This window comes from Nestor notabilis, unplaced genomic scaffold (genome assembly GCF_000696875.1).
Source record: "Nestor notabilis isolate BGI_N333 unplaced genomic scaffold, ASM69687v1 scaffold2013, whole genome shotgun sequence".
In the NCBI taxonomy this organism is placed as follows: domain Eukaryota; kingdom Metazoa; phylum Chordata; class Aves; order Psittaciformes; family Psittacidae; genus Nestor; species Nestor notabilis.
In genome coordinates this window covers 27,801-40,686 of record NW_009923075.1, presented here as the reverse complement: position 1 = coordinate 40,686, position 12,886 = coordinate 27,801, and the positions used below count along the sequence as shown (strand labels likewise).

The 12,886-nt window shown below is 39.5% G+C and overlaps 1 protein-coding gene across 1 annotated transcript in view; it reads left to right on the top strand.

The window, feature by feature from the left end:
* ORC5 (origin recognition complex, subunit 5) overlaps positions 1 to 8,868 on the top strand; it is a 69,388-nt gene extending 60,520 nt beyond the window's left edge. The window contains exons 13-14 of the mRNA XM_010011931.1: positions 4,266 to 4,378; positions 8,064 to 8,868. Coding sequence (XP_010010233.1) covers positions 4,266 to 4,378; positions 8,064 to 8,109 — 159 coding nt within the window. The 3' untranslated portion in view covers positions 8,110 to 8,868. The remainder of the gene's footprint in view (positions 1 to 4,265; positions 4,379 to 8,063) is intronic.
* The last annotated feature ends 4,018 nt before the right edge of the window (positions 8,869 to 12,886 follow it).

The window sequence follows — 12,886 nt, the reverse complement described above, 5'->3', positions numbered from 1 at the left end:
TTAATTTCTTGGTAGGTTTGAGGTTCAGGATCAAAAAGCAGTGGGTGAAAGTAAGGCAGACTGAAGAGTTATAATTAACATTGCATCTTGGGCAAGATAATTGAAGATTATAGACTGTGGAGATGAAAAATACCTTGTGGCGCTTCTAGTATGTCTCTACCAGTTTTAAATTGATCCTGCTAGCATCTTTCATTAATATTTTTCTAGTCTGGTTTAAAATGTACCACTTGGTGAGATTTCAATCACATCTCTGAGGAAACAGCTTTTTTTTTTCCCCCTTCTTTTTTCCCCTCTCCTAATAGTCAGCATCATTTTCTCTGTTTAGTTTCATCCTATGGGTTTGAGATGTGCCACATAGTTTGTCCAGACTCTTTCCTGTGACAGTCATTGCTTACCCAAACTAACCATCTGTTACCCTGTATCTCGGGTCCTAATTCTGCTTACGTTGTGTACCTCCATGGATGTTTTCTGGCTTCTCATGGTGTCCTTGGGAAGAGCCTGGCCTTTCTCAGCAGACAGCCCTCACTTCTGGTATCCTTCTTGCTTCCACACAGCCGTGTGCTGACAAAGCCGGTCTTTGTGTCTGCTCAGGGAATGATGCAAGGCCCATCTGTTAGTCCAGGCTGTGAAGAAAAAAGCAGCCTTTAAGGATGGCTTGTGGGTTGCTTGTTTTTTCCAGAGGTTTCAGTGTCCATATTTGATCAGTGTATCTCCAGAAGGAGCCTGAGTGGTCATTATCTCCTAGCAGCAACTCTCTGCCGTGCTTTTATTCTCACCTTTCATCCAAGCTTTCAGCAGCAGGTTTCTCACACAAATATATTTCAAAAAAGTTCAGTCGTGGCTTATTTTTGATCATAGCAGTGACAACACCTTCACTTCTTTCAGATCTTTAACTTATCTTCACATTTTCTTGTTTTTCCTGTAAAAAATTCCATGTACTTATTAACTTTTGCTATTATGAAATCATTATCAGATCTAACTTTATGAATAGCTTTAGAATATTTCTTCCAGCTGTAATCTTTTGTTCAGAATATTCTCGCTAAATATTCTTTCTTATGTCACCCACACAGTTTTTCTGGCTTGTTTCTAGTCTGTTCTTGCCAGATGTTTTTTTTCCCAAGCTTTTATGATAATGAAATGAAGCCACTGTACTCAGGGTATTAAAAAAAAAAAAAAAAAGAAAGAAAAAAGTGCTTTGAAAAGTTGTTGGGTGTTTTTGGTAAGTTGTGGGGTTTTTTTAATTAAGTGCAATTAGTTTGACATCCTAATCATAATTTTCCCAGCTGTATTTCAAACTTCTGATGTATCTTCATTTAAGAACAAATTGTCTCTAAAGTTGAACTTTTGAAGTAGTAGCGTTTTGCAGTGATTAGTTAGATTAAGTTAATAGGTGGCGGTTGGACTTTAAGAGTTAAAAGAATATGAGAATTGGTGATTTTTAAAATTTTGCTGCAAATACGCTGTCTTAAACCCAGTTCATTCCACTGTATCCTGCTTTAGCAGGTGAATGCCCTTAGGAAGCACAGAGACTATATAGATGCAATTTTTAGTTTAGGTTAGGTATTAGGAAAAAATTCTTCACTATGAGGCACTGTCACAGGGTGCCCAGAGAAGCTGTGGCTGCCCCATCCCTGGCAGTGTTCAAGGCCAGGTTGGATGGTGCTTGGAGCAACCTGCTCTAGCGGAAGGTGTCGCTGTCCATGGCAGGGAGTTGGAACTGGATGAGCTTTAAGGTCCCTTCCAACCCAGATCATTCTGTGATTCTATGATTTTTATGCAAAATAGCTACCCCTTCAGCATGCAGGCTTCTGGGTTTGTCCTTTGGAGATCTCTCTCTTTCTCCATGTCCAGGGTAGGCATCTCTAACTAGGCTTTGAATTCTGTCCCAAAGACTCACAAGTTAGGTATTCTAGCTCCTAACATTTGGCTATCTGTAAGGGAGCTGGTCCCTGTGCAATCCTCATAGATATATGTTCTTTTGCTTTGTCTCTACTGAGCATACTTGGAGAGAAAATTGTTTATTACTTCCATGAGTTGAATATGCCAGTTTTCTCTACATCAGTCAGTTTAAGCAATCTCAGGATCAGGACTCACTGGTTCAGCACTCACTTCCCTGTGATGACATTTTATAAAGCTAAATAAATAGAGGATTTCTGAAAGAAAGGAGTAAAGCCTTGCAGTATGCTAAGTAAGTTTGTGTTACTCTTACGATCAATAGCTTCATTTATCTTGTAATATTGTATATTGAGTCTTTAAAGTTAATGTCTTGAATCAAAAACATTAATGAAACTTGATGCTATTTCACATTTATTTGGCCAGTGTTTAGTAAGGAATTTTACATTGCTGCCCTTATATTATACACATAGCATTTGGTGCTAGTTGGAAAAGAAAATGGTTACAGTTCATTGTTAAATTATTGCTGGAGCATTTGTAATGCAGCAGCAAGGTCACTTTTACATCCCACATAAAACTGAGATGGGTCCAACCCCAAACTACCTAGGCTTTTGCTGTGCTCATCAGGAGCTTTTAGGAGCCTCCTGCCATTCCTTCATTGGTGGTTTCTAATTGTGGGGCCAGCTTCAAGTATGTACTGCAGAAGTGATTCACAGTAATGGTGCACCAGGGTGTAAAATAGCAATTGTTACAGCAGAGTACTCCAGACTGCTTCTTCACTGACTGAATAACGACTTTGTTGAATGAAGAATGTAGAAAAATGTGCTCTCAAATTCATGAGTATTTTAAGAAAATAATCACCTAACAAGTTGGAGGCTGATCCCAATTCAGTGACATGTTGAAGTGATTCATGAACTGGATTTTGAGCCATTTACCATGTACTGAGTTCAGTTTTCTTAAATGCTGTAAATCATGTGCTGCTGTATAATGTAATTTGTAGGCTTGAATTAAGTACATGGAATTTGTGAAGATGAGAGTAGGCCAGCATTACTTAACCAAACTCAAAGCTTTGCAGAATGATGACATCCAAACTATTTTTGCCTAATGCCATATAGAAGAAAGTTAAGCACAGTCTATTATAAAAATTGCCTCATTCTTTGTGACTTTATTTTTTGTCTGTTCTCCACAGGTGGGTATAATTTCTATATATTATGTCCACTTAAGGAAAAACTTTAATAATTATTCCAACCTCCTGCAAGCACTGTTGCAAATAGCGACCAAGTTTACTTTCAGCAAAAGAGTGGGGCTATTACTCAGGATTTTCTTTTATTGATAGTGGTAAGATCTTGCAGCTGCTTTTTATAGCAGTGTGCTTCCTTGAAGGTTTGAACTGACACTCTTCCCTGATACACTTATTCTTCAGAAATTCCTTACTATGCTATTATCATCTCACAGAGGTAGGTCAGGGTTGGTTGGGTTTTCTTTTGAAAAGTAGAGCTGTGTGTGGTCAGACACCAGTTCTTCATAGAATGTAACCTTGTTGCCTTGAATTGTGAGTGGCATCTATAGCAAAGGCCAGGGAAATTTTTTTTGTTTTCTGCATTTTACCTCTTTCTTTCCCCTGGCAGCTGGGATGATGTAGGGACATGGTAGAATCACCACAGCATTTTTTTCCTAAGTGAGGCAGAGCAAACTGCTGGCACTCAGTGATGCCATCCCACGACTGCATTTCAGTGATACCACAGTCATCATTTGAAGGAATGAAAATAGTGAAAAATATGGTGGTACATTGCTATTTTGGTAGAATAATCAATGGCTCTATTAGACACTGCATGTGTGTTTGTAGGTAAATTTCTCTCCGTTCAGGCCCTTCTCTTTAAGCACACTATCTTCCAGCCTTTCCAACCTTCACATTCTCTTTTATCAGGAGTAGAGCGATAACATCCATCTGTTCAAACTGCAGTATTGAGCTGGCACAGGAATATCCGACTTTGAGTCTGAAAGTTCAAGAGGAGGTCTTCGGGTATAAAGGAAAGAGAATCAAAGTCTCTCCTGGTTGTCAGACAGAGATTTGGAAAATGTTCAGCTCATGCCTGTTATTCCCCTTCCCCACATGGCCTTTCTCTCTCTGATTAGAACTCCAGGCTTGATACAAAGGATGAAGTCTTCAGCCTGTGTCTCTCACTGCCTGTGCAAAAAAAAGTAATGGTGAAAATGTTCCTGGGTTTGCTAGGTGCAGAACAAATATGCAATATGGGTGACTTTCCAGAGAAATACGGGAATGATGCTAAATGGAATGGGAAAAAAAAAATTAGTCGCTGCTATTCGTATTAGCAGAAATGCCTAACATTACTGATGTCTCTTGTTCACAGATCACCTCTCTTGTGACTCTCCAACTCTTATCCACAGTTGGCCATAACGACCAGCTTGATGGACCACGGTACAAATGTACTGTATCTCTGGACTTCATCAGAGCTGTTGCACGGTGAGCCTATTAGAGTTTCTTTGCTGTTTTATGTGCTGACTTGAAAGAGACCTCAGAATCAGTATTTGCTCAGTCTATAGCTCTCTGCAGGCCAGCATAGAAATCTCTGTCTGTTTTATGAGTGAGTTGTCTTACTTATGAGAAGTGTTGAACTTGAGGTAAGTATAGTCCAATCTTGGTTTGAAAAAGATTTATGTTACAGCAGCAGTATGTGTAACAGTAACATATTGTCTTCGTGCTTCATAAAGGTCAGGGACTTCATGTGAAAATACTGCTCTAAAATGTCAGTCCATTTCATTACCAAAAGGCACATTATGGTATTTGAATCTGAAATGATATTTAGTTCTTAGTAGTGTGTTATGCATACAATATAAAATCTACATAGGTTGTAAGAGTTCTTCCACATAGTCAATCTTGTGTGATCTCTAGTTGATAGAAACTATTTCAGTAAATGAATGTAGGTACCTCAATGGCTCTGTTCATTCAGAGCCTTCAGTTTGGACTCTGAGAACAGTTCCCGGTCCATCAGGAGGGATGATAAATGACAGACAGAAATGCATGCAATACATAGGCAACAGTCAAGCCTATGTCTTATTTTTATGAAATGCCAACAGCATTATCTCACACCTGTTGCTGCAGCCAGCTTATTAGCAGGTCTTGGATAAGGAGTCTGTAGCCAGAACAGAGCCCAGAAATGGCATGTGGCAAAAAGAAGGAAAATGTTCTCAAGGCCAATTCTTCTCTGTAATGTGGGATTTCAGAGGAGCCTGTGGTTTAGACTGTATCCCATAACCTCAGTGCACGTGTCACTCTCCTGAGCTATTAAATGTCCAGTAGTCTTGTCAGTAATCCCCACAGACAAAGTAATCTCAATTTGCAGTTGGTCAGGCCATAGAATGAAACTTCATCTGGTTCAGGCCTGGCTCAACCATGCTGCCAGGACCTCCCTGACTTCGTTATGTCTGTTTGCTCTTCCCATCAATAAAGTCACTAGTGAATGATATCCTGAAAAAGTTCTCACTGGTACCAAGCACAGCAGACCATCTGCTCAGCAACATGAATCATTGTGTATACAAACGTCCCCAAGTTCTTGTCTCTGCTCCGACTCCAATGGTGAATACAGAGACCAGTTCATAAACTCTGTACTGACTATGAAGGTCCTTGAATTAAGATACATGAAATGATGTCCCTCTTCTTACAACTTTAACATCTGTAGAAGTTTCACTGACTCCATTAAAGTTGCTGGAAGGTAGAGATGGCCAGAAAACAGGACCAAAACTTGTGCTATGCAGCTCATGTTTACCAGAGAGAGTAGTTTTTGGAGATGCTATCACTTCAGACCTCAATGCACAGTATAGTGCTTTGGCTTGCTTTCCTTTAGGTCAGATGTATGTGTACATATATATATATGTATATGTATCTCCTGACAGACTTTTCTGACATATTTTGAGGCAGAAAGCATTTCTGCCCACTCCCCCCAAACCCCCAAGTAGTTCGGAAGTGTTTATATGCTGCCCAAATAGGGCCATTCAAATGATTTGGCAGATTTTACAATTGGCCTGTTCTGCTTTTCTCCTGTTGCCCTCTTTTTTTTTTCCTCTTGCTTTGTTCCCTTGTTACACTTCTTTTATTAAGTATCTTTTCCAGCCCAAAGTCATTGTTAAATCTTTAAGGAGGACAATCCATAAAGATTCAAGGTTTGATGAAGCCATGGTAAATGCACTTCCCGCTTGTCTTGATGGGGCTAGTGACAGGGCAAAGGCATGATCTATGCTTTAAGAAATTTCATTTTCTGGCTGTGCTATAGTCTTGCAGCTGCCTGTAGTTTTTAACCACTCGTGGGAGAGGTTGTATTTATTGCAAAAAAGGAACTAGTTTGCCATTTTAACCAAAAGACGCACCAAATAAGCAGCCCATCTCCTTGATTCTTTTTTTTCTCTGTTACAGTAATAATACTAAAATAAGTTTGTTAATGGTTGTGGTTTAAGCCTCTCGAATCTTCGGATTCACTGAAGTCTTCAGATACCTCAGCCTTGTTATCACCTCAGCTTTGCTACTGTAGCATTATTTCCTAATGGAAAGCTGCACAGTGCAAAAAGCAGGACAGAAAACGATGCTCCCTCCCTCCCCTCCCCACCCTCATTCAAGCTGTTCACATTATCATTTCTTTTTCTATATTTTTTAAGCAAAAGTGAAGTTTGCATTATTATTGTTTCTTTTTTTAAAGCCACCTGTTTTTGGAAAAGAGTAAAAAACTTCTCTGTCTTTCTAGTGGCTTTTAGTGTGATAATTGCTGGCCATGCATAGTCTCTGTCTTTAGTACCACAGAGCCTTATGTCTGGCTCTATTCTGTTGCATATATTTAGTCTTCATAGAGGTATTCTCATGCCTTTTACCACATAGCTTTTTACCAGCTTATTTGCCACGTGGTAGATTAGCTGAAGGTAAGGTTAGACATTTCTTTTAGAAATTTTCAATTTCTGTTTTAAGCATTTCAGACCTAAGTTAATAAATCTTCTGTAGCTGAAGTACGGATCTCTTAATGTTTTTTTGGAATCTAATAGATCTTTCCGTATAGTCTCTAGTGAACCCAGTTGTTATGACAGGACAAGTGTGTTTCATAGTTGATTAGGTCAGCATTTGTTAGTGTGTGTGGTTTTGTTTCTGTGGAAAGCTTTGTAACTAAAGCACTTTTCTTGAGTGACCCAGTGTCATGTGAGTCTAACAGTGGAAGTTAATTTCTTTAATTTCATTGCTGGATTATTAAGTAGACTCAAACACAGTATTTCCTGTATGTATGTTGGGGATTTCTGAACTTTTTCTCTACCCACTGTGATGCTTTATAGAAACTTTTTGAGAAGTGGGTTACAGGAGAATGCGTGAACAGAGAATATTAAATGATTGTAGTCTAGCAAATAAAGCATTCAGCCAGTTAATCTCACTTAGCATTGTGAGCGGTTATTTTTGCATCACTGAATACTTCTTAAAAAAAGCTTTTAATTTTATACTTGTCATTATATGCAGTAATTTGCGTTACTTATTCAAACAGTAAACCCCAAAGTCTGAGTGTTAGATTGTAGAGCAGAATGAGTTTAGAGACAAAAAAATAATTATATGTTTTATTCTACTGCTGTTTCATTCTGCCCGCCATTAAAGTACAAAAGTATACATTAAAATCTTCTATCCCATTGAGTGGCATTCTTGGATTTTTCAAATTTAGCTATGAACATGGGTCAACTAATGTCAAGACTGAAAGAACGCAGACGGCAAATGAGTACAGATGAAGGAGTTATGTAGTACATGCTAGAACAGGTGGTTTGGAAGATGAACAAAACATTCAATAGCATAATAGGCTGCTGCTTTGCATCACCAAGTAGAGGATCATGTTTACCATATGAAAATATAATCTTATTAAGTTTAATATATTTTTACTGCTTAATGATTGAAATAATTTACTAGAAAGCTGCTTTATTTCTCTTTTAGTATCTTACAAAGTTTAAATAATCAGAAGACAGGTACTGTAAATAACACTAAAAGTTAAAAATTCGTTCATCCTGGATTGTATTTCTTTTAGGGATATTGCTTGACTTGGTTGTTCAGAATGTCCCGTGTGTACAGTCTCCACACAGGTTAGTCTTAGCACTGTTAAGATGATTGCTCTAATATACTGTGTTTTTGTTTATAGGACCGTGAACTTCGACATAATAAAGTACTTGTACGATTTCTTGTGAAAACAAGCTTCACAGCCATATGGACACTGTGACGATGACTAAGGCAAGCTGTGTTCATCTCTCTACTTAGCTGGCCAGAAAGAAGAGTATTTTGGCTCTTTTGGATTTGTCCTAACAGGTGCTGGCCCAGCATGGAACCTCATGAAAATACTCTGATTGGTCTGGGTGGATCTGAGCAGAGGACTATTTACCAGGGACCCTGGAGTATTTGGAAGCAATGTGTTAATTATAAACAGCAGGGTTTGAGCACAATCTGTTCTACTCTTAATGATGTTATCTTAACACTGAAATTGCCTGAAACCCATTTATTTAGGACTGCATTTTGCTCTATGAACTCTCCCCAGTGCTTTGAACATGGCAGCAGCCCTTGTTTGTATGCCCGGTCTTTTCACTTCCTCTCCACAGGAATCTTTGCAATTGCCTGCCAAAGCAGCTTTTCCTGAGGCCACCATTTTAGGAGAGTGGAGCAGCAAAATATAATAAACATAAGAACATATTTCAAATCAAGCTGGTGTAAATCCTTCTTTCTCTTCAGTCATATGTAGGCAGGCTGTTACACTGTTATATGGAGAACACAACAATTGGAAACTCCCAATTAATCACAGTAATATCTTTTTTCAGATCATTCATAAATGCTGAATGTGAATCTATTTTTACAAAGCTTTATTTTAAAATAATCACTGATTCTTAAAATTCTGTTCCAGTGTCAAACTTAAAAGGTTTTATTTTTGTTTAAACATTTTATAGTCCTTTTACACTCATCCAGTTAATATTAAGGGGTAGTTACATTTGGGATGAACGTACTTTGATCCACACTGTTTAATGGCTTTTGAAAAGTATCTGCCCTGCAGAGGAGGATGACACAGCTGCCTTCCCATCAGAAGGGGAAAAGTTCAACAGGTGACTGAGTTTTCCTGCAGCATTTCCCCAAAAGAGGCAGAACAGTGAATAATCAATGGGATATTATAACACAAAACTTTAGCTTTGGAAATACACAATGGAATAGACTACAGTTACATTTGTCTCCAGTTTACACGTAGAGGATTCCCAGCTTCTGCTACCTTTATGGGGTATTAAAATTCCCATGTCCATTTGGGATTACTGTCTTGATGGATCTGTAGATTTCTGTTACCTTCTTGAAAACTCCAGGTCCCACAGCCTGTTACTCAGACGTTTTGCTCCTGAATGCTGGCCTTTGACTGTACAAGACCATGTCATGTTCTATGTTGACCATTAGGTTTTTTTTCCTTTGAAAAATCATCATTCTTTCGCTGCCTTGCTCTGATATTGGAGATGGTCAAATACCCTGAATATGTGTAGCTTTTTCTCTCCCCTTACCTTCATCCCTAATTGTGGGTGTGTAGCCAGGCCTTGGGATTCAGACCCAAATGAACAAATTCCAGGTGAATAAGCAACACAAGCATCTTTCTGGCCAAGCTGTCGCTTCCCCCTCAGGAGAATGGGAAATGGCAGCAGTGAGTCATCTCCGGGATCCGTTTTCCTTCCTACCGCTGAGCTGAATCAAACCCTACACCTGTCCATGAGGTGGCAACACTTGTCACACTTACTGAAGTGCTGGGATGCAAATACATAACCTGTTTCAAAATGGTTGCTGCCAGCTTTTGGTTTTACTAATCAAAAGGTACATAAGGTGAACTTTGAGCTAAACTTCACAGCTTCTTCCCCATTTGGAGGTAGCGCTGGGCTGAGCTCAGCTCTTGTGAGTCTCCCCTGTTAAACCTAGGGATGAATGTTGGAGAAGGAAGGTTTGTGTTCATATTGTAAACTAGTCTATGTAAAGCCACAGCAATACCTCACAGGTTTTTTGTGATATCTGATTGGGATTAGACATATGAAACATGAGGGGATTGATGAGGCAAAGTGGGGCAGGGCTTGTGAAGCTCCCATATAGTCAGGATGCTTGTAAACCTTAATGCACCTACCAAGCAGAAGCAGGAAGCTCTCTTGGGGAGGCTTTGCTACCAACAGCAAATTGTGAAAATATCACACTTCACTCAATCTACATGAAAATATAACAAATGCTCAAAAATATTTCCAGATATACACATCAAGAGGATAGAAGGAGAGCACGGGAAGCAGCTTTACAGGTAGCTCTGCATGAATATATGGACGCTGTGGTGGGTTGACCCTGGCTGGAGGCCAGGTGCCCACCAAAGCTGCTTTATTGCTTCCCTCTGTAGCTAGACTGCGGAGAGAAACTGCACTGAAAGGCTCATGGGTCAAGATAAGGGCAGGGAGAGATCACTCACCAGTTACTGACATGGGCAAAACAGACTTGACTTGGGGAAAAATTAATTGAATCTGAGTAGGATAATGAGAAATAAATCCTAAATTTGCAAACACCCTTACCCCACCTGTCTGTTTTCCCGGGGCTCAACTTTGCACCCGAATTCTCTACCTTCCCACCAGTGGTGCATGGGGACATAGAATTGGGGTTGTGGTCAATTCATCACACATCATCTCTGCCGCTCCTTCCTCCTCAGAGGGAGGACTCCTCACACTCTTCCCTGCTCTGTGGGTCCCTTCCATGGGGTGCAGTTCTTCAGTAACAGACTGCTCCACTTCTGCACTGACCTTGGGGTCTGCAGGGCTATTTCACGTATTCTCACTGCTCTCTCTGGCTGCAATTACTGTTGCAGAGCAACTTTTCCCTCTTCTTGAACATGTCCCTGGGACGCTACCACTGTCACTGATGGTCTGAGCTTTGGCCAATGGTGGGTCCCTCCTGGAGCCAGCTGGCATTGCCTCTGTCAGATATATGGGCAGCTTCTAGCAACTTCTCAACAGAAGGCATTGCCTATAGTTCCCCTGCTGCCAATACACAATAATTTTGGTCATGTTAGAGACATTTTCAGGCAATGTTTATATGTAATTTCCTATGGAAGAAAATTTAGAAGGATTTTTACCAGTTGGCTTAGTACATGGCCATTTCAGGAATATTTGTAATGCTACTGATGATGGAGGTTGAGAAGAGGTGAGATGCAAATTCAGAAGTTTCAAACAAAAAAAAAAGAGCCAAGCATAATGATCTTTTGCTCTAGTATAATAGCAAATTGGCCCAAGCTCAGTATTGTATGGTTAAATTAGTTCCAGAATCTTAGTTTTTCAACACTATGGATCTGTAAACATACATAGTTACTTGTAACAGTACTTAGTGAAATACGCCCTATTCCTTGCTTTATTGTTAAAATTCAGTTGGTTTTTAGGAATGAGCTCATAAATATGGATAAATGTTTTTTCTTTTCACTGTTGCCACATCTTTTGTAGAAAGAGATCAAAACCAGAACCAGTTCAAGACTTAATTGCTGATACCTGCTAAGCAGGCAGTATAGATGGAACAGACTAAATATGCTGTAATTCGGAAGTGATGTTTAGTATATGTTTGGCAGTGTTTGAATGAGAAACAAAATCAGTCATGTAAGTTCTGGTTTAGGTTGCAGCTGGAGAAACATCATTTTTGCATTGTGTGAGATGTATTCCCTTGGTTGTCCCACCTCTTCAGTAACCCTGTGACTCCCACATAGTGGGCCAAACCCTCAAAACTGCCCAACCTCAAATTTGGAGCACAAAGTATAGAAGATGCAAAATAAGGGCCTTAGAAAATAAGCACTGAGAAAACTTGGTGCTGCTGGTATTATTTTTGATGTAATTTGTTCTATACTGACCTGATCACCATTTCCAGTGGAGATCTAAAGGATGAGGATACAAATTTTTGTGGAATATAATAAATTTGACTGAAATGAGGTTAACTGGAGAAGTAGTGGCTAAGGATCCGTTAGAGACAACCACTGTCCTTACACTGAATGCACTTTTGTGACCTTTTTGAACGACTCCTATCAGTGATATAAAATTTAAAGCTGAATCAGCAGAGTTGAACAAGGGGACCGAAGTGCGGATGATTGATGTGGGCTATAACTATGCTGATGATGAATAGTAGGATTTATTCTGACAAGCTGGAAATATTTCTATATATCCATGCCAATGAGTTTGTAAATTACTGCTGAGTTTCTTACGAGGTAGCTGAGCAATTCTTTCTTCTGAGACCCCATTTTCATGGATAAGATGTGGCCTCCTTTAGCCTTCCTGGGCTACAGGTGGTTTTAAGAACTGTGCGAATGATGCAGAGCAAGACAGTTGTTGGACTCATCAGAAATTCCTCAGTGCTTCAGTGCAGCAGTATGTATTTTAAAAATACCAGAGAATTTTTTCATGATTCTTAAGTATCAGAGCATTAGAATACTGTAAAAATTACAAACTTCTAGTGTCTGTCTCCAGTGCCTGTTCCAAACATCAACGGGAGCTGGGGCTTGTTCCTACAGAAGGAAGTAATGGAGAAGGAAATGCAGCTATCATCAGTTGCAAAGAAATTGCTGTCCTTGAATAGCTCTGACTTCATCAACAGCTGCATCTTCATACATACAACATGGAGATTTTCTCTTTTAAAAAGCCTTGCAAGGGTGCACCCACATGTAATACAGGAGGAGATTTGTTCTTTTGGACAGTGGTTTATCTTACTCTGGTTCTCCCAGAACCTGCTGCTTCTGCCATAACAACCCCCCTATCTATTGTGTCTGGTTTTGTTTGAGTTGAAGAAGCATATTGGTTATTGGAGCACTTTCTCAGTTCTTGTGTTTCAATACACCATGATTTACACGTGAGAATACATCCGTCTCTAACACAGGTTAATTTTTTCCAGTATCCACCAAGTAGCTTTGCCAAGACAATTCAGGCATTACCTATTCCCCTTGTAACTGGA